The 22,856-nt window shown below is 40.7% G+C and overlaps 1 protein-coding gene across 1 annotated transcript in view; it reads right to left on the bottom strand.

Annotated features, from left to right (window-relative positions):
* Window positions 1–22,856, bottom strand: part of CSMD3 (CUB and Sushi multiple domains 3) — a 2,836,509-nt gene that overhangs the window by 1,396,593 nt on the left and 1,417,060 nt on the right. Inside the window, exon 13 of the mRNA XM_085605076.1 lies at window positions 287–469. Within this exon, the coding sequence (XP_085461202.1) occupies window positions 287–469 (183 nt within the window). The remainder of the gene's footprint in view (window positions 1–286; window positions 470–22,856) is intronic.

The raw sequence follows: 22,856 nt of genomic DNA, 5'->3' as shown, positions 1-22,856 counted from the left end.
TATAACTCACAAATATTCTTTTAAAAAGAAAGGTCTTCAAAAGTGTAATTTTATGCAAAGCTCATTATTGCTAATGCCCCTTCTAATTAGTGCTAATGGAAACACAGCAACGTTATTTCAAGAGGTCAACGAATATTTAATAGACATGAGAATGTTATTTAATGTAATACTCATAATAACAAATGCTTTATGCCAGTAAATTACTGTTCGCAATTAATCACTTAAGCAATTATATGCAAGGGAAACATAACATATGCTCACTAAAAAGCAAGCATTTGGTACTTACAAATACAGATTGGGATGTTTGCAGACCACTGGTTGTTTTCCTGACAGATGATAGATTTTTCGCCAATTAGTTCGAATCCAAACTGGCACTCAAACCTCAATGTGTCTCCGTTGGAAAACCCGTCCCCTTCACGGATTCCATACAAAGGTGTCCCTGGATCGCCACAGCTTTCCTTTTCAATTTCTAATTAAAAAAAAGAAAGCAAGAGCAAATGTGATAAATCATTAAATTCGGAGATACAGAGGGAAACAGTGGCTATTTATTTAGGTAGAATTGAGGGAGAAATTGTCTGCTGTTACAATCCAGGAAAATGAGTTTGTTAATTATTTCATAAGTAGAAATGTTTTACTGTTTTAAATTATAGGTAAATACCATAATATATCTTATTACCAATTAGCATGTGTTAGCAAACACTTTGGGCTCGATTAAGTTGTCAGTCGGAGTTGCCTACGACTGACACCACCGCGGTTTTAGGATTGACAGACCTCTAGTCAACGGTCCCGACACCACAAAAACAATGCGACAGCACATAGTGCAGTCACATACTCCCATTTCTCGATGGGAGCTTGTGCTGCGGCCGTAAACTGGCCGTAGCACAAGCTCCCATAGAGAAATGGGAGATTCTGGTAATCCCTGCAACAGGTGGCTGTCACCTCAAGGTGCTTGCCACAAGGTGCAGGGATTAACAGGGGGTACGATAGGTGCTCCCACGGCTCCCAACCGAAACCCATGTCGGAAAGCCTGGCATGGAAAGCCTGTCGGAAACCGAGCATCAAAATTCCAACGGAGGAAACGGCGTCCATTGGGATTACGTGAGGTCTTTTGAGGTCTACAACTGGCCAGCGTGCTCCTTGAGCCCATCAAAATCCAGCCAGAATGACCAGCTGGTTTCAGCTTGGACCGCCTGCATCATAATGCGGCAGTCAAAAATGGAACCGCCAATGACCTTTGGTAGGAGGCTTTCCGGATCCCATAGTAATGAGGCCCTTTGTGTTTACCTTTGGCATCCCAACACAATTTTACACTCCACGTTGAAATACTGCTTCGGAAAAGGTAAATACTTCATATAGAAACCCTTTGTGGAAGTGAATTTTAGCCCCATAAAACAAGAGTAGTAATCAAGTTAATGTGCATTTGCTATATTCAAAATCTGTAAGTCGGCATTATTTCAGGGTTATTTGTAAATTAAGGATATTTGTTCATTATTCTATGACATTTTTTATGAACAAGAATTTTGTGCACTAGTTTCATTTCTTATGAAATGTGTGCCAGGTGAATGTGACTATTCTTACATTGTACGTGCCTTTCTACTATTCATTTTATACATCAATGATTTCAGCATTTATCTGGCAGCTAGTACTTTGGATATCCCTAAGATAAATGGTACCCCACTTCCTGCACTTTTGTACATGGATGACGCCATTTTTATGGCGCGTACACCTCTAAGGTAGGCCCTAGGTTGCTCACAGGGCAGGGTGCATTGCAATTAAAAGGTTAGACATGTACTTTTAAGTTTTACATGTCCTGGTAATAACAAACTCCTAAATTTGTTTTTCACAACTACAAGGCCTACCTCTCCTATAGGATAACATTGGGTTGCCTTATTACATTTAATAAGTGCTAACTTTCGATTTGGACCAGGTTACATTTCATGTTTGGTGTCTTAGAAATTGTAATTCAAAATCCTCTTTAATGGGAAAGTAGGATTTTAAGTTTCGTTTTCAAAATGCCACCTTTAGAAATTAGCCATTTTCCTGCCCTAGCTATTTGTTGCTTGCAGCCAGTCCTAGGTCACATGGCTGGGTGTAGTTGGCAGTTGGACTTTGTTTATTCCTCCCAGACATCCACATTGTAGAGTGATTGGGGGTGCCTAGTAAGGCCATCAACTGGCAGGTTGGGGGATGGAGTTGGGCATAGCCCTACATGCAACTGAATAGGCTGCACTCTTCACACAAAGGACTTGTCACTCCTGCATTGTTTATGCAGCTAGATTAGAGCCAGGGCAGGAGAGTCAGGAAACTTCAAGGACATCAAAGGGAATTCTCTAGAAAATTCTCCTACTTCAGACAAGGCACCAAGTATAAAAAGAGGCCCCTCAGACCGACTCTTCAGTGCACCCCTGGACCTGTGAAAACTAAAGAAAGACACAGCATTGATTGTGGCATGCCCTGATTGCTGATAAGGAAGACTGAACCTGCTCCCTTCATCCCAGTCTGAGTGACTCCAAGGTTCAGCTGGCATTCAGCTGACTTACCTCCTGTTCTTAGTTACAGGTAAACAGCAAGCCCCAGTGTCCTCCCTGCAACCCCCTGCTGGCCTCTGCAAGAGTGAGTTCCTCTTCCCCAAGTGGTGGGGTCTCTCCAGGTCCTGGACATTTGGCGAGCATCAGAGAGAGCTCTCCATGGTCTAACTGAAGGTTCCACCATATCTGACACGAAGGGTTGTGAAGAAAATGAAGCCATGCAAAGCCACCGCACAGCGTCAAGCGCCATCGGAACCATCACTAAGTGACGCAAAGCCCCACAAAACTTCACCGCACAGTTGCCAGCCTCATTGGAATTAATGATGAGCAACGCAAAGCCTTGCCACACTGCTGCCAGTTTAATCGCTACACTGATCCTATTAGACCTCAGTGCTGCATTTGACATTGTAAATCACATCAACCTCCTACAAAGATTAGAGGCAATGGGTGTATGGGATACTGCCTAATCCTGGCTAAAATTCTTCCTGCATAATCGTATCTTTCAGATTCACACTCACCAACACAGGTCAAAATCTGACCTCTTAACCTTAGCGATCTACCTTGAGCCCACTGCTTTTCAACCTGTATATAAGACATCTAGCAGAGATTGTAGAACATTGTGGCCTCATACTTTTTTTGGTACGCGGAAGATACACAAATTGTAGTATCTTTGTCATCCAAAGATGATAAAAATGCATGTGCCCTTAATACCTGCCGCTCCCAAGTCTCGTCATAGATGAGTGCTAAATCACTGAAATGAAACAGAGACAAGACCGAGGGTCTATTGTTGGGCAATCTCCCTTACCCCTGGGGACCCCACATGTGGCCCATGACCATGGGTAATCTCCCGAGGCCAGTGCTGGTCCCAAAGAACCTTGGAGTTTGACTTGACAACAAACTTACCATGAGCCATCAGATCAACAAGGTGGCAGCCACCTGTTTTTGAATCTTGAAATGGCTCAGGAAGATTCTCAACCATCTCTCTACCTCTGCTCAGAGAAACGTAGTCCAAGCCCCAGTTATTTCTAGGCTGGACTATGGGAATATCCTGTTTTTTACAAAATGCTGCTCCACGTCATTTGCTTCAGCCTCCCAAGTTCACCTCCAGAGCCAGTATGTTATGTGAACTACATTGGTTGCTTAACGAATGACAGGTGCAATTCAAGGCTCTGTGATACATGCAAAAATGCCTATCAAACACCAGAACACTTTACCTCAGATCCTTGGTTTCCCTGTATTCCCCCCACGCTTGCTGCATTCAAGCCACCTCATATTGCCCGTAACTCCTAAAATTAGTAAATCTCACCAAGGAGGCTGAGCGTTCTCTTTTCTTTGACATACATTTTGGAATGATCTGCCTCTAAAATTGAGGGAGTCCACTCACTCCCCTCATTCAGCAAATAGCTTAAAACATGGCTGTTTTAACCTCCAGAACCTTCTTAAATTTGTGTTCTCTTTAGACAGCACTCATAGTCCATGACGAGCATAGCACTGGGAAACATTTTTTAGGTAGCCTTTACAAAACACGCATAATAATAATCAGAGCCAACGCAGAGGATGCAAAGCCTCACCGCAGAGCTCTTTTGAATGGATGTAAAGCGAAGCAAGGCCCTACAAAACCTACGGGTTCACCAGAGCAGATGCTTCAAAGCCTCACACAGTAAAGCCACGCAGATCGCACACCAAGGACATAAAGTACAATCCTCAGTGGGCCAGTCTTGGTCCTGTTCCGGCCTGTGCTCCCTCGTGGTCGGCCTGAACTTGTAACTTGGTCCCAGTCCAGCACGACCAGATACCCTCAGTTGGTTCTTTTCACCTCTTGGCACTACTTTTCATGAAATTGCGTATCTCCAGTTCTATTGATTGGATTTTTGCTGTTTTTGTCTCAAATAATTTATAAAAATTGTATTATATTTTTCAAAATTGGTGTGGGATCTTTCTTGTATACTGCTTTCACTTAATTACTGTTTGAATGATGCATAAATACTTTAGTTATTGCCACTAAGATAAGCCTGACTGCTTTTGTACCAAGCTAACAAAGGGTTAAGCACTGGTTAAATTGGGGTTTGCTGATAGATATTGTGGTTGGTTGCCTTAGTACGGTTTCACACCCCTCAACCAGTAACCGAATTTCTACCAGTTTGTATGAGAAAATATAATGTCAGAGTACATTTGCACAAGTCTTTTTCACTCCATGGAAACGTTGGAACACTAGAGTTCCTTTCCTGAAAAAATGCATTCAATCCTAACCTTGGCAGAAATGAAGTTAGAATCAGTTTAATTAGAGTAATTTGCCTGCATGTTGTTGCTGAAGACTTACAAACGGTGGCTTTTCGGTGCTCACCAACCTGTACAAGAGGACATGCCCGAGAATGCCCAAGCATCTGTGATGTCTGCTTGCACAGCGATTCCACCTTACTAGCAGAACCCCATTTCCAAATTTAAAAAAATCCAACCATTCCTGATCCGACCACACAAATTCACGTTTTTACACATCAAAGTTATACTGAAGTTTTCAAAATCGTGTTGTTGTTGCATGCTTGGATTATGTGAAATCCGCACATTCCAATACAATCTTACTCTTCCTAATAAGAATGCCACTCATATATCAAGAAGATACCAATTACAGCACCACCATGATCAGAATCTGGTTCATTCTTGTCAAGGCTTGACATAATATATATATCTATGCCACGTCCAAGATATATGAAATATTTTATATGGTTATCTGATCAACCTAAATTTGTCAAATCAATTTCGTTTTCACCTCTTCAGGAGTCCTTTTGCGGCAACCCATTTAGCAATGTATGTGTCATCCTGAGAAACACAGTTGCATCGCCATCAGTGTATGAAAGTTTGATATTGCAGGTTAATTGCACTTGTGATATTCACTTAGAAATTAATTAATTAACCATCAGAGCTAGTTCATTTTATACATTTAGGGCAGCTCATTAAACACTCCGTTGAAAAATATCCAGATGGTATTCTTCACACATTAGAAAGACCAAGCTGTACTCGAGCGAAGACAGAAAGCAAATCATTATTTCGAAATTTTGAAGAAAACTGTTGAAGGTAAAAATTGCTCGAATGAATTTTAAGCAATCTTTACATCTAAATGAAAGCCAACGGTAAGGGTAGCGCAAGGAGGGGTATTTAAAGGCTGGTAGGTGTGCAAAATATGAGACAGAAAAGTGCAACCGAAGCCACATACTCCTGAAACATTGTGCTAGCACAACTGACTAGGTCCTTTTTCAATTGCATTTTTCTCTGTGTGCAACAATCACACGTTAGCAGGGCATGACCTGAGGAAGAGGAAGATGGAAATGGGTTGGAGGGAAGGAACTCTCACACTTTTAAATGAGTGGGTACATTAAAATGATTGCACTAGAGTGCACAGATTATTTTCACCTAAAAACAGAACTGTTTCTTGATCCGACAGCTAGCAAAACACCCCCACCAAAACATTGACTTTAGGACGTGCTCCATTTTTCACTGGACTGATGTGTGGCTATTTTGCACTGGTTAAGGCAACTGGCATGTGCACGGGCAGATGGTGCAGTAACATTTGCTCTGGCTGACCAGCCGGAGGAAGGCTGTGTGTACAGGCTGGTTTCAAGAACTTTACAAAATGAACTAACACCAGTGCAATACTGACCAGCACTGGGTCAATGTATGTGAACTAGCACAGCGAGCATTAATCTTTTAACTTCTGTGGACCTCCACAAAATCACCTTTGGAAGCCGAGGACCGTAATACACAGAAATACAGAAACAAGTATACACCAAACAAATATTAATTTTTTCATTTAGTTAACTTACAAATTACATAAAACATATAAATTTTAAATTGAATGGCAATGTTGCTTTTCAAAACAAGCTTTTATTTCCAAACGACGAAGCCAAATGCTAGATACCAACACAGCACTTTGGGGCAGATTTACAAGCCCCATGCGCCACTTTTGCGTCACTTTTCCCACGTTAAAAGTGACGCAAAAGTGGCGCAAGGGGCTTGTAAATCTGCTCCTTTGTCTTTTTTGCTCTTAGTCCATCTTCTCTTTCTCTGGATAACTGTTGATGCCACAAATCATTGATGATACATTCTGTCTGCTGTACTTATGTTCAGCTATTAATTTGTGAAACAAAAAAGTGCCAGGGACAACTGCAGCTCGCACAGCCCATTGTCTGTACCAACATAACTACTCGCCATCACACAACCCCAAGTGTGAGAATCCATACTATTTCACGCTCCTACAGCTAGAAGAATGGCTTGGTATTAGTCCTGTTAATGTAAACTGAATTAATAAACAACTGATGTGCTATCTCCAAATTTGACTCTCATAAGTGCTGTTGATGGCATTTAAGTGCCAGTGCTGAGCACCAGACACCATGGGCTCAAATTATGCACTGTATACATTGCTCCCACAGATACAGCTTAGGATGTCAACTCAACGTTTAGCTTATAAATAACGTCATCTTCCACGTCGTTTTTAAAATGTTCAATGTTGCTTTTTAATTATAGGTTTTCCTAAACTTCTAACATCATTTAATATTTTAGGGCCATATCAGCAAGGTGAGGCGATAGAATTATCGCTGCTTTTGCAGCCGTTTTCGGCCGAAAGGCGGCGATAATTTTATCGCCTAATTAGCAAGGCCACGCTAACGCGTGAAAACTTGCGTTAGCATGGGAATTCCTAACGCCCAGCTTTGCATCTCTAATGAGATGCAAAGTGGGCGTTCCTGACCTGACATGACAGGAGAAATGTCGCTAAGCGACATTTCTCCTATCAGCAAGCCCCACACTATGAAGCATAGCAGCAAGAACAGTAGCGATAACCCCTGTTATCGCTACTTTCCTTACGCCTGCTTCAGGACTGACTTAGCCATGATATCCTATGGAAGGTGGATATCATGGCTAAGTTTGTGAGTCCCTATCATCAAGCTAACGCCACATTGCGTGAGATTATCGCTGGGTTTCCAGCGATAATCTCACGTTAGGCAGTTAGCGCTAGGATTTTTATCGCTTTTGAGATATGCGTTGCTAATAGCACGCTATCTCAGCGATAAAAATCCACACTAGCCGGCGATAATTATCCTAGTGCTAAGTGCGCTTAGCGATAATTATTGCCGGTTGTTGCTGATATGCCGCTTAATGCGTTGCAGACTCCCTCAGGGGCATATTATCAAGAAACGGCGTTACAATTATCACTGCTTTAGCGGCAGAAAACTGCTGCTAAAGCGGCGATAATGGGCTCGATAATATGCCCTGGAGAATTCCAATATAAGCCCATGTTGACACCAGAACATGGGCTTCTATGGTAATTCTCTGTGGCATATTATCAAGCCCATAATCGCCGCTTTAGCGGCAGTTTTCTGCCGCTAAAGCGGCGATAATTGTTACGCCGTGCTTGATAACATGCCCCTGAGTAAGTTAAGTCCTGCTAATCTAGCACAATACACTATGCCTACCAGAATGAGAAAACATACTTGTGTAAGTGCATACACATCTTCTCAAACACCATTTTGTTTGCTGTGACAAGCGTGTGAATAGGATCGGCTAAGGTGAAAACATTCTGAGAACATTAACGTGGTTTTGAGCAGAAGCATATTTTCGCCAATCAGTCAAATAACTCATCAAGTAACACGGTCTGCCCTGGCCCTATCTCCATGCAAAGTTTTATCTCGGTGTCCTTAGACGGCTTGTTCACATTTGTGTATATATAACCTAATTAGCCGAGTGGAAACCAACATCTGGCTGTGTAGCAGATGTTCGTTCTGTGGTAAGTTGTATCGAATCTGAGGCTTAGTTATACAATATAAGCAGCAAAGCATCGTAATTGGCTTTTATATGGCACATTATAGTTTTCGTGCAGACACACTTTGTTGTAGTTGTCATCAAGTCTAACCTCGCTGCCCTGAAAGTATTGAATGTGACAATGCACTTTTGTTCAACTTCTCGATGGAAAAATAACCGCTCTGTATGAGAATTGGATTTGCTGCTTTACACATACCAAGCAAGATAATCAAAACTTTCAAGTTATGCAAAATGTCACCCAGCATTTTACTAAAGACCTACATAAACAATTAAATAGGTATGAGTAAGAATAGGCGGAGGCAAGCCATGCAATCTAATTGGTTGTTGTAAGAAATTGGGTTATTAGCTGAGAGTGGCAGAAGCCCCACTCAGGTAATACACACAGTCCTTCTCAGGGTGAACTACATAAGTCCTGAAATGATCCCTATGGTAGCTTGGCACAAGGCAGTCAGGCTTAACTTAGAGGGAATGAGTAAATAATTTATGCAGCACACAAACAGTAATAAAGTTAAAACAAAAAACAAGAAAAGTTCCAAACTAATTTAGAAAACTAGAGTACATTTTAATAAATAAAATGATACTAGAATGATTGACAGCTAAATCATTTTTCAAGAGCAGGATGTGGTCCCACAGACCACTGCCTACTATTAAAAAATGAAACTGAAATGTTTCATTTTTGTTTTTGAAACGCAGCCCGTTTTCTTTTAAGGAAAACAGGCTGCATTTATTTTTAAAAAGTTGCTTTATTTAAAAAGCAAACACAGATATGGGGGTCTGCTGTTCCCAGCAAGCCACCATCCCTGTGTTATTCCCTATTCCCAATGGGCAGCAAATTGCTATCTGCCTTATGAATATTGATGAGGCTGGTCATTTGTGACCCCATTGGGAAATCGTTAAATGTGTCTGTACATTTCCTTTTGCGAGTCGCTAAAATTTGCAAATTGAGAGTTGCAAAATGAGATGGTCGCACATGTAGCCCTATATTGATAAAATGGGGACACAAAAAATCACAATGACCACAGCACAAAAACATAAAATCTCCACACGCAAGTGCGATAACAAACACACAAAGGCACACACAGATAAACACAAAGTACAAAAAGCAAACCTGCCTAAAAGGAGATTGTTACCACATCACTCATAAGATTGGAATATACAAGACAATACTTAATAAGAAAAAGAGAGCCAATGTTTGAACATGTCAAGGAAATGAAAAATAAACATTGTAAATTATCTCCCTATTAACCTTAAATACCTAAAGGATCGCAGGACATATGTACATTATTTATTTTTGACAAAGACGGATGGCTGAAAACACAAAGTCAAGTACCTGCAACGTAGTGTGACAACAGGCCTTAGAAATGTACAAGCAAGTACAACAAAATCCCTTCGGCTGATCTGGCTTTACTTCTAAATACAGTCAGATACGACACCTGTCGCAGAATATTAGCGTATGAAGCAGTCCCCCCTCTCAACAGCCTAGAATGCAAGAAGCTCCGTTCAACGGTCATACATGTCCAATGTGGCACAGTATGTGGTAACCTAAAATCTCCCAAGATCACCTACACCCCAAATGACACTCACTGTCCCATTATCAGCACTGCTATTAAAGCCAGCAGGGAAATGAGCAAGGCAAAGCATGAACCTTAAACCTAGGGGAGACATCTCAGAAAACTGTGGCATCAACTACAGCCAGCTTACACTCCAAATTGTGCAGCCACCTCAGGCAAATATACAAAAGGGCCAATTCAGAAACAGGCTTAAACATATCATACAATTATACCTATACATTCAAAACAATTACTGTGTCAGTCAAACGCTAGGAGTTGGCTTTTTCACTAGTGCTTACACAAAAACTAAATCTGTTAATACTGCAGGCACAAGCCCTGATTATCTAATTTGAATGATTTTGATGTATTTTACTCTTTAAACTGTTCTATATTTTTCTAAACTGGTTTCGGATTTTTTTAATGTTGTGTTCTTGACTGTAAAGTTGTCGGTAGTGATCGAACTTAACACCCATTCCTGTGCATAAAAGCCTGCTGCTGGTGCTATAGTTAGCAGAGGTTGAGTAGAGTTCCTCTGAGCCTTGAGGTGAGAACAATCCAGGATGTGTATATTAAATTGGTAAGAGTCACCACTTTTTTGACAACGATGTAAAATTACACGTGCAGAAAACTATTCACATGAATGCATATAGAAATTCACAACACTGCTACCAAGAGTACTCTTGGAAACCTTAGAACATTCCTAGAATTGATAAATTGGAACTCTTTCAAGATTATAAACCTCATGGTAAATATTCATGATTTCTTTAAAGAAACATGGCTAGTATTTTTTTCAGCTACTTGTTAAATGCCCGTACACACCAGACACATCTTATAATATAAACACCTCCTTTAATGAATGTACCCCTCTTAATGATGCAAGTGGCGTATGTCATGTTTAAAAGCAACATTCAAAATTTAAAGACGATTTTTTTAAAACCAGTCACTGTCCACTCATTACTCCATTTTATTAAGTCACACATGAGGAATCGTTATGCAAATGCATAATCATGCGCAGTAATGAAGTAACAATAGAACATCAACTGCAGGACTGGACTGAAATCCAAAAGCACCACTGGGAACCTTTTCAATCCAGACTAACTCCCCCTTCCTTCTCTATTTTTCACCTAAGGTGATCTCTCACAGTCTCACTTTCCCTCGTGTCTCTCTCTCACAGTCTCTCTCTTTCATCTATGACCCTGCTTCAAAAATTATCTAGGGAGCTGGAAAGAGATACATGGGTGGTCAGGCGGGGCATCAATGCGTGCTGTTCACAAATACCACACACTTAGCCACCCGGCCCATAAACATCACATTACTCAACTGCTCACTTCTATTCTCGATCCAATTTAGCATTGCTAACATGGTTTCCTATATAAGACTTCCACAATCTTACTTGTTTACGCAAATATATTGAACATACAATATTAGTAAATAAGCACGAGATACAACCTATTATAGAAAAAGGTATTGGATACGGGAATACATGAAGCCATACTTGGAATGGTGTAAATCATACATATGTCATCAGAGATCCACAGTGAGCCAGATGAATATTTACCTTTTGTGGGCATTTCAATGGTAGCTTATGACTGTGTCATAGGAGGAATACAATGCTGTCTTTTTAAAATGTGTTAATATTGTATGGAGCAGATTAACTACCACACGGCAGCTTCCTTGCACTGTAAAGAATTCAAATGTGAGTGGAGCCAGTGTTCTACAGTGTACCCTATCATCGGTGTCCAGTACCTAAGAGCTGCAGAGAATCCGCCTCCAATCATTTCCTTCTGACAACTAAGAACCAAGATCAATTTTTCATTAGAAGATCGATGATTTCCCAATTACAAGTCCATCCTAAATGCGTAACCGTGTCTAGCAAATAGCATCAAGTGCCTAGGGACAATGTATTCATAGAAATTGGAATTTTTCTTTGAGCAACTGGTAACAGTTGAATACACGTGAATTCTGAATAAATCTATTCCAGTTTTACCAAACGTGTTGTCATATTTCCACTGTGCAAAACTTCATACTGCTATCATCGTCGCCACATTCTGAACTCTATATAGGATTCTGAGTTGGCAAAAACAGGGTTTGAAGACAGAAGTAATCTCGGAGATCGAGAAAGATGTTCCTGTATAATAAGGAACGGCTCTCTCAATACCTTCTCTTTAGATGGAAGTAGACAGGTACTAGAGTTAGCTGACAATCAATGAAAAGATCACTGTTGTACTATTATTATGTTAAATGTTCTGAATTGAATGCGCTGCAACTACAAGAACTCTACGATGGATTGTTCTAGAAGACTCAATTTAATGTGGATGTCAGAGTGAACCCAGTGAGAAGACTCTAGAGCTTTTGCGAGGACGAGACCGATGCAGCTGCATGTCTGTGTTCAAGCGGGTACACAGAGCTCAGGGAAGTGTGGCTTGTGGATTGTGGGAAGTGTTGTTTCATGCTCTTAACCTCCAACCCTATCTGTTCTTTGGCTATGTACAACATGTAATTTATTGACAGAATAATCCTCTGAGGGCAAATCATGCTGGTTGTGTGGCAGGAGGAAGAGAATGCAGGAACCAATATCTGGTACACCTGTTCAAGAAGCTAGCTTGTGAAAAGCGCAAGAACCTCATGGATCGCTTGTGAGAGATATCCAATCAGCTTTCATTTAGTTTTTATCTTGAGGAAGCCAATTACAGCTTCAAAATCCGGCTTCACTGCTGCACTGCGTTAACAAGTGTGGACTTCTGCCTTTACCATTATGTTTTTTCTAACAGAGTTCCTGAGGGCTTTAGGAACTGTCCTTATCCTTGGAATACAAGACAGAATGCATGCCAATTAGCAGGGCCAGGTAATAGGAGCCTCAAGCCTGGAGAGGTTGGTGGGGTGCACTTAGAGTGTTGGCTTCAATTTTGAAAATTTAAGTTTGGCACCACAGACAAGACCCACTATGTGCCCCCCCCCCCCCCTCACAAATGGCAGTATCAGCCATCTGGTCACTTGTGCTCAAAGCACAAAGGGCCACATACCTGAAAGTTTCTCAGAATGACCAAGCAAACAAAGTGGAAGAAATTAAGATAAACATCTTCCCAGGCAGTTTTCTCAGCACATTCTCACTGTAATTTCCCAGAATAATTATGAAACGTGGCATAATGGCACAACTTCAGAATTAATAAGCTTGCCATGAAATAATTAAAATTATGCTGGCATACTTTAAATTTCACCGAGACCTAGCCAATAGTTCCATGAAGCTGAGGACTAATGTGGGTTACAAATATCAAATAGTACAAGATAACATTGAAGTAGATTGACTATGTGTGTTCATTTATAAAGAAAACATACTATCTATTTCCCACTATGCATGCTCACATTGAATACTAAACAAGCATCAGTTCCTCGTGCACTGCTGAAATATGATTTAACTTCATCTCTTTGGGGCAGATCCCACTTTGTGTCCATGCCCCAGAGAGTTTCTGTGAACTTTCAAAATATTAATAGCTAGCCCAAAGGTCTGGTATTACTGAAATTGTGACAAAATCATAGTGATTAGATAATTAAACATATTTGACATGCTGTGACTTAGCCACAATATAACATTGTTAGACAACATGATTTATGTGACTCTGAAACATGAGAAGGTGAAGGTGAAAGGCTTTTTGGGATAAGCATGCCATCTTGAATTAGATTCTTGCTTCCAGGGGAGCCAGTGAAAATCCCTTAACATGGTGGGGAGAGTCATATAATTGAATTATTTTGCATGTATTAACAGGATAGCTGCTGCACACAGGATGTCCTTCACGGATTATAGAGCATATGTAGAGATCTCTCCTAGCACTGCATTGTCACCATCTAGGTGTGAGAGGGCGAGTTATGAAATTGATGAGAGACAGTTTTCTTAGAAGAAAAAGCTGGACTGAGACTTATTAAACAAGTTTGGAAAGGTGGAATATCATAAATATGGTTAAGACTTTCAAGAAGCCTACTGATTTGGACAGAGGGACCAACTTCAAAGCAAGATAAGAGTCTCCAAGTTGTCAATACCTTGTTTGAACTGGTGTTTATATCTATTTAAGGCCTGTGAAAGGAAACTGGCTCAGTTGGATTTAGTTTGAGAAAAAAATATTTTACCCAGTTTAGCAGATTTTTGCCATAGTATTTCAGTGAAGTTACATAAGAGGAATTATTTAATCTGATGTAGTGTATGGTATTATTAACATAGTAATGTATGGCGATTCCCCTTTCCAGAATCATCCCCCTAAATATCTTGATGAGATACAATACAGAGTGAAATCAAATAAAGCATTGGTGAAAACCGTAATTTAAAGGCAAGAGGGGGTTTCTGAAGGCCTAAACTTTCAGGAATTGAAAAATCAAGGCTATAAAGAGTGAAGACCATTCCATGATTTGCCCTTCAATCCCCACCCTGGTGGAGTCAAAGTTGAGAGTTTGCTAGTTAATTCTGTCAATTGTTGCTGATAGGTTCTACTGTACAATCTGCAAATTAAACAAATATTGCATCAAACACTACCCCAACATGACACACCCCAGTCCTTAGCACTGGGGTAGTTGGACCTTGCCCATTGTTCCTTTCCTCTGCTAAACACGCTTTTTGTTGGCAAACAGATAATCGTAATTGGCGCTTTGAATTGTTTGGCATTATTTTTACATAAATCTTTTAAAATTCATAACTACGGGTCAACCTATTTGATTTTTCTTGTTTTGTTATCATATAAATTATTGAAATGTACTTTATTTAGTATAGGGTTTTTACTTTATTACTGCTTGAGTGATGCGTAAATACGTAAATACTTCGCACATTGCCTCTAAGTAAAGCCTGGTTGTGTTTGTGCCAAGCAACCAGAGAGTTAATTAAGCACAGGTTAATTTAGTGACTTTGTAGTTCACCGTGATAAGGAATGTGTTTACCATTTGACAGGGGCTCCCACACTTTCAACTAATTACTGAATTTCTTATCTCCACTTGTAAATCCTTTAAAATCATACTGTTCTTCTGCAATATAACAACAATGATCAACAAGCTTGTACTGATTCCAATGGCAATGATAAACTAATACAATGTTTACAAGCCATCACAGTTGTTTGATGTATCTTTGATTTGTTCTGTTTTGCTTTCTTCAGTGTATGTCATTGTGACATGAACACATACAGAAGAAAACAGAGGAGTGACAGAAAAAACAATTTAGGTCCGTAAAGCATTTGATACAGTGGATATTGTACACACTATATCATATTCATGTTGGGGTATATTGATAAACATTGAAATACTGGGAACTGCAGTTTAATTCTCAGTTTGTTGAGAACTAGGTTTCTAGCTGGCAAATAGGAAAGCTGTCTTACTGTTCATTGGGATAGGGGATCTATCAGCTCGTATGTGAGGAGGATACTCAATTAGTTACGCATGCAAAACACAACACTGATAGTTATTATGAGGCCACAGAAAAAACACAATTGCACTCAGCAAAATGTTAGATTTCTAGATGAAGAAAGATTCATAACCATTGGCATACCTGTTCTATCATTATTAGATTGGGGAGAGAATCTGAGAGTAATCATATCTGCTTGATGCTTTCATCTAGATGCTTTGTTTTTATACCTCTTTATTAATAATGTCCTCTGCCCCCGGGCTACATAAAAATACTCCAACACAATGGACTCTTCTAAATGTGTTTATCTCTCCATAGTACTTCCTGTAGTATGCTCCATACCTTCAACAATGTCCACAACCTCTTTTAGAGAGATATTCTTTTAGAGTAATTTCTCCTGTACTTGTAATAATTAGTGCAATGCACCAATTGGCCCCTTATTAAAAATTCCGTCAAATTCCTGAAATCACAAGAGATTAAGTAATTCCCTACTTTCTCCATTTTGCCTTGAACCTTGGAGACAAATGTATGTCTTTCCATAACTATATTTATACTAGGTCCAAAATGTTTCTCCAACATCAATAGAGACACCTCAAAAATATCTCTGGGTTCCCCTTCAGCATTGGCCACCGTAATCTCATCTATATTCCAACCCTCAATTCCTAGATTATGTAATAAAACACCTAGTTTCCTTACTGGTGAAAATGTATCTACCCCTATGGCGATCAGGTACGAATCAAACAATTTTTCCCTTTTCTTCCATGGTAGTATAGGATCACCAGCTTCCGAGAGAAATTGAGGAGGAGGAAGCATATTTCCAGCAGCCATGGTATACAAATATAGAAGTTCAGCAAAATTACCACAATAACATAACAAGTCAAACTAATTAACCAACACAAGAAGTCAAAGTAATAAGTTAGAAAAACAAATTACCACATTAAATTAACATAACAAGTTAAAATAATAAGTACCAGTCTACGATGAATCCATCCATTAGATTCCAGAGATCTCGGTCCTCCAGGACCAACCAGTGCCCCAAGAAAGATGAGACAATTTCACACAATTCATGCAGTCATTAGCGCAAGTGTCAAAAAAACAAAAAAAACTACATCTACCTCTTTATGTTACTCTCTGGTGTACACCAACATTTATGGTGTTCAAAAACAGTAAATACATGGTGGGAAACTGTATATTAGAGCGAATCCTACTAAAAAAAGAACTGTGCACAGAATCATTGCAGGATAAGATCTGTGCACCGCAAGGAATACCTGAAATAACGGTGCGGCTGTAGCAGTTTTATGAGACCGATGACAGGATGCTGGTCGGTAGACGTGCACCTGATTGAACAGCGCTTATGACGTTGTGATAAAGGCACTTTCTTGTCCTTCCTCAACCGGCTGGTAGACATGCACAAGATTGAACATCGTTGATCACGTTGTGATAAATGCGCTTCCTTGACTTTCCTCAAATGCGCACCAGTTGAAACTGTGATGTGTGCACATTCATTCAGCCGCTGTTCAGCATGTGAAGAGACATCTCGTTCCACACGCTCTGGTCATGCTCCAGTTCAAAAGCCGCAACTTAGCACACAATAACGGCATGAAAGATTCACTTAATGTTCCTCAAATTAAAACGAAAAAAAAGAAAGGAGACACAAAATAACAAAGTAATGATACCTCAAAACGTTATGTGGCACAACTCTTTTTCGGCTGTACTTCAATACAAACCTAGTAGTGTGAATCCATATAATGTAGGTGGCTGCCTAAAGGAGTAGCAGGCAGCTAGCAAGAAATTCGCAGGAAGGTTTTTTTAGTGGCAGATGCTCCGACTTGTCCCCAGAGTTCAAAGAGTACACTAGTTCCAAATTAGTTTAAGTCCTTTATTTACATCCACCACAGGATCAGTACAGCCAACCCAGCATAACTCTCTCATCATCTGGCTGTTGTTAAGTCCCTAACACATTCCTTGCTTGGTGATGTACCAAACATTCCATGGCATTACATCACCTTAAGGTAACAGCTCCCACAGATGAAAGCAGGCCACAACACAATCCTAGGGGTGCAGGAATATATTTGTAAATGAAGTGGGCCTGGAAGAGCGATTTTGGTGCACTTACAAATAGTCTTCATTTTCATAAAGTGTTTGACCAGCGATCCTGAGTGCCATGGGGCAGAGTCAATAAGTGGGGTCACAGGGTCAAAGAAGGGGCTACAAAGAGCATTATTTTTCTGGATTTTTGTTTATTCTTTCTCTTTCTTGTAGCACATATAAAATAACAGACACATGTTAAATTAAAAATAAATGCAAGTTAAACTAATGGTAGGAAATCTATTCTAGGCTGTGAGATCTCATTTGGATAATGTGTTCCATGCAGAGTACCTCTGTGTGAAAGGCACTCATAGAAAGTAATCCTAATAGTGCAGTGGGAAATATTGGCTGTGTTTTTATAGTACTACGAAGTCCCAACCGGTAACAGAAAGCACTGTGAATGTCAGTCGTATTAAAATCCATACATATACATTATTAATGAGTAATCAGACTATACCTCAGCTCATTTTTATAATTGTCCATTAACAGGACACACTACAAAACTTACCAGGTAATGCCATCACATTATCTCACAAGAAGAATAAATATTTGTCACCGTGGAGCTCCAAGTAACTCCACCAGTTAAAGTCTATACTGGCTCCCAAGCATTCTTTGTATTTGCTGATTAACCAATTGCACACATTTGCCTTTCAGGTGGCAGAGATGAGATTTCTGTTTTAACCAAAGGGACAGAAAACCTTCCTTGTGTCTCAGAACTGGGAGTAATGGCCCAGTGGTGTGGGCTGAGCATCCAACCAGTTTCGCAGAGTTGTAGGTATGGTTGGTGTGACCAGTGCTGTGACAACAGGTCCCAGTGGTATGAGGGGCAGCTAAAACCCCATGTCTGTTTTACTATTCTTACTAATTTGAATTAGGGCCAAAAGGCCACTTGCTCTGGCGGTGTTGCTTTGGCCTCTGAGGGATGATCCAGGGGTGGGGAAAATTGTAGCAGAGGAAACACCTTACTTTGGGCATCAGAGAAATGACAGTGATATGGATGGAGCAAAATGGGAGCTCATGTTTACAACAAAGGGCAGAGGAGACACCCTACTTGGCGAGGCAGTAGTTATCATTGGTGAAGCAGGTGCAGCAGGTCTAAGGGACCCACTGTATATCAATTCTATCTTTCTTTATATAAAAAAAGGTATGGGGGCTCATTTGCCTTGCTAGCATTAGGGCCACTGGCCCCTCTGCTGCAAAAAAGGGGACAACAGATGGGAGCTCATGTTTTAGGAAATGTGACCTAATTGTGAGAGTTGCTGACTGTGGAAGTGGGGAACTAAGTTCGGGTCCCAGCGCTCACTCAACATCCTGTGATTCTTGACAAATCGCTTAATTTTCCTGAGCCTTCAAAAATGTCACCTTCTGTAATGTAATTGGAGGATATTTCTCACTACTATTTTTTTTGTGGTTAATTCTTATTTTTGTTCGATGGATTTGCTCTTTAATGTCTCACATTTATCGTGGATTATACGACATAGAAAACAAATTCCTGAAATTATCTCTTAAGCCCCACCCGTGTGTTCAGCCCTGCACCTCCCTCAATCCTTGTCATAAAGGTTTGGAGGGGAGCCCTGGCTTTCAAATATTTTATTTGGTGGGGTTTAGCACAAACTAGTTTGAAGATATCTGCCTTAGGGTGACACATCAATCAAGGCTTCAGGCCTATCTGAGTAGCCTGTATCCTGCAGCTTTTAAACCTGCTGCCAAACCATAATATCCATTTTTAACAGTAAAGACCTCTACTTTTAAATATAAAATGAGTCACCCCTAAGTGGACACAATACAAAAAGTAATGGAGGGTCAAAGGTATGAAATTCACAAGATACGACTATGTAATGGAGCTAGTGATATTGGTTCGCTAGACAGGGTACATCATTCATAGTTTTTGAAAAATACCCATCAGTAGCTCTTCCTGGGCGCCCTTTTCATCATGTGGGTTCCTTCTAACCATGAAGGATAGGAAAAGAGTTTAGTCATGAATGACAACATAGGAACCAATGATGGTATAACTGGGTCGCAGGGGGCTACTGAAAAGCAGTGCGAGAAAAAAAGTGAAATAGTGCAAAAGTGCAAAGTAGTGATATTAAAATTAGATGGCTCTGAGGAAAGTACTTATTTATTTGAGATCTCAAAGTCTCTAAAGCTTAAAAAGAGCGAAATTGGTAGTTTTAACTAATAGCTACCAACAGGTTGGTCGACATGTTTCAGCAGGAATTACGGATCACACTGGTATCCACTGCATTCTTCAGGACCTGTGTCGCTACTGCTAGTGTTGTGTAAAGAAAATATGAAAAAGGAACAGGTATCACCTGGGTATTAGTGAAGGATCATTCTCCCAGCTGTGAAGTCCGAAGGAGAACAAACATAGTCGAAAACAAGGGAAAAACATATAATTAGTATATCTACGGTATCCAAAACATTTACATGGTATACCATATCTATAAAGAGAATTTATGAAGCAATCCTCTTGGTAGTGCTTTAATTACTACATGGAACTACAATACCTACATATGATATGTAGTAGGGCTCCCACTTACCATATTGTGCAGGAGAGTACTGCCTCACCTCACCTGGCAAACAGCTCAGGTAATTGAAGCACCGCTCTAGTGGAAAGAGAGAGACACATACAGAGACACGTCAGCGAGCAGCTGACTTCACACATAATCACAAATTGTACTGGTGTTAATAGTAGGTCAGAAAAGCCAAAAAACCCTGGCTAAGGCAATGGCCGCAGTTGAACAAATGGCAAAGATCAGACCCTCGATGGCCTGAAAATGTGTTTAATGACAATTAAGCCAGTGCAAAGAACAAGCATATCTGTTCCTAAACATTGAGGTATGGGGTCCGCCTGCACCTCATTTTATAATTACTTATGCATGTATCACTTAGTCATTAGAGAACTGCCACTAGTACACATCGTGACAGGATCCCTGCTTGTGAGGTTATATTTTAGCAGGTTATATTTTAGCATCAACACTCCAGCTATTATATTAGAGCGCATTTCGTTAGTAATACCATCATCTGGGCGGTATCTGGTTAAACTGTAAACACATAGGCAGAGCGCCAGTACACAACACCCGCAATGACGCTTTTTGAACATTTTCTGAAAACTGCTCGCGTGTGGGTCATAACCAGCAGCCCAACGCGAGAGAACAAACAGAGCTCTAGTGCGCCGTGAGTCAAATGTCAATTACCGCGCTGAGGGTTTAAACTCCACAAAGGCAGCAGAGCTCGATAGTTAATGCAGAGCTCTGGTCCTCCGTAAAACAAATAGCTCTTACCGCGCTATGGGATTGAACTCTACACTGGCAGCAGCGCTCAATGGACTCTGGATAAACAATGCGCACACTGGTGGCGAGCGCGCACAATGGCATCCTGCTACTAGGATTGCTGACAGACGGGCAAGAAGAGCGTGTCTCTCACCTGTCCGTCGGTACTTCCAGCGTCCCTCTGGCTGTAAGGGGAGGTAACGCGCGGAGTCAAACACTACAGTTTTACTTCCTCAACTGGGCGTGTCAATTGTCATCACATGACCACTAAGGATTCTGGGATATGTAGTCCTATTGAGAGAAAGGACGCTCACCGGTAGATTAGAGCTTATGAAAGCTCACAAATTTATTAATTTATTTATTAATACTCAGTCTCCAGAAACATTGATATTTGCATGTATGTTTAAAGCAGGGGCATCCAAAAGAAATGGTTTTTTTGGAGGTACTGTTGTTTGTAAAAGCTCAGGTACAGCGCACTAGCAGCTCTACATGTTACTATGGCTACCAATGTTGTGAGGCTCTATTTTAAGCCAAGCAATACCGCACTGACAAGTGGAACGGTAAAAAATAAATAACAAATAAAGATCCACTGAAATTTTCTTTATTATTTATTTTTATTTTAGACAAGTGAGCACTTGTTGATCAGGCAGAGGGGCTCCAATATGTGTTAGATATAAGTTGACGAAGGCAACGGGGTGTTTATGCCCGACAATGGCCTAGAAAACACGTGTGAGGCTCACACGTGTTTTCTAGGCCATTGTCGGGCATAAACACCCCGTTGCCTTCGTCATTGGCTTAAAATAGAGCCTCACAACATTGGTAGCCATAGTAACATGTAGAGCTGCTAGTGCGCTGTACCTGAGCTTTTACAAACAACAGTACCTCCAAAAAAACCATTTCTTTTGGATGCCCCTGCTTTAAACATACATGCAAATATCAATGTTTCTGGAGACTGAGTATTAATAAATAAATTAATAAATTTGTGAGCTTTCATAAGCTCTAATCTACCTGTGAGCGTCCTTTCTCTCAATAGGACTACATATCCCAGAATCCTTAGTGGTCATGTGATGACAATTGACACGCCCAGTTGAGGAAGTAAAACTGTAGTGTTTGACTCCGCGCGTTACCTCCCCTTACAGCCAGAGGGACGCTGGAAGTACCGACGGACAGGTGAGAGACACGCTCTTCTTGCCCGTCTGTCAGCAATCCTAGTAGCAGGATGCCATTGTGCGCGCTCGCCACCAGTGTGCGCATTGTTTATCCAGAGTCCATTGAGCGCTGCTGCCAGTGTAGAGTTCAATCCCATAGCGCGGTAAGAGCTATTTGTTTTACGGAGGACCAGAGCTCTGCATTAACTATCGAGCTCTGCTGCCTTTGTGGAGTTTAAACCCTCAGCGCGGTAATTGACATTTGACTCACGGCGCACTAGAGCTCTGTTTGTTCTCTCGCGTTGGGCTGCTGGTTATGACCCACACGCGAGCAGTTTTCAGAAAATGTTCAAAAAGCGTCATTGCGGGTGTTGTGTACTGGCGCTCTGCCTATGTGTTTACAGTTTAACCAGATACCGCCCAGATGATGGTATTACTAACGAAATGCGCTCTAATATAATAGCTGGAGTGTTGATGCTAAAATATAACCTGCTAAAATATAACATCACAAGCAGGGATCCTGTCACGATGTGTACTAGTGGCAGTTCTCTAATGACTAAGTGATACATGCATAAGTAATTATAAAATGAGGTGCAGGCGGACCCCATACCTCAATGTTTAGGAACAGATATGCTTGTTCTTTGCACTGGCTTAATTGTCATTAAACACATTTTCAGGCCATCGAGGGTCTGATCTTTGCCATTTGTTCAACTGCGGCCATTGCCTTAGCCAGGGTTTTTTGGCTTTTCTGACCTACTATTAACACCAGTACAATTTGTGATTATGTGTGAAGTCAGCTGCTCGCTGACGTGTCTCTGTATGTGTCTCTCTCTTTCCACTAGAGCGGTGCTTCAATTACCTGAGCTGTTTGCCAGGTGAGGTGAGGCAGTACTCTCCTGCACAATATGGTAAGTGGGAGCCCTACTACATATCATATGTAGGTATTGTAGTTCCATGTAGTAATTAAAGCACTACCAAGAGGATTGCTTCATAAATTCTCTTTATAGATATGGTATACCATGTAAATGTTTTGGATACCGTAGATATACTAATTATATGTTTTTCCCTTGTTTTCGACTATG

Source organism: Triturus cristatus, chromosome 5_1 (assembly GCF_964204655.1).
Source record: "Triturus cristatus chromosome 5_1, aTriCri1.1, whole genome shotgun sequence".
Lineage (NCBI taxonomy): Eukaryota > Metazoa > Chordata > Amphibia > Caudata > Salamandridae > Triturus > Triturus cristatus.
This window is presented reverse-complemented; position numbering and strand designations above follow the sequence as displayed.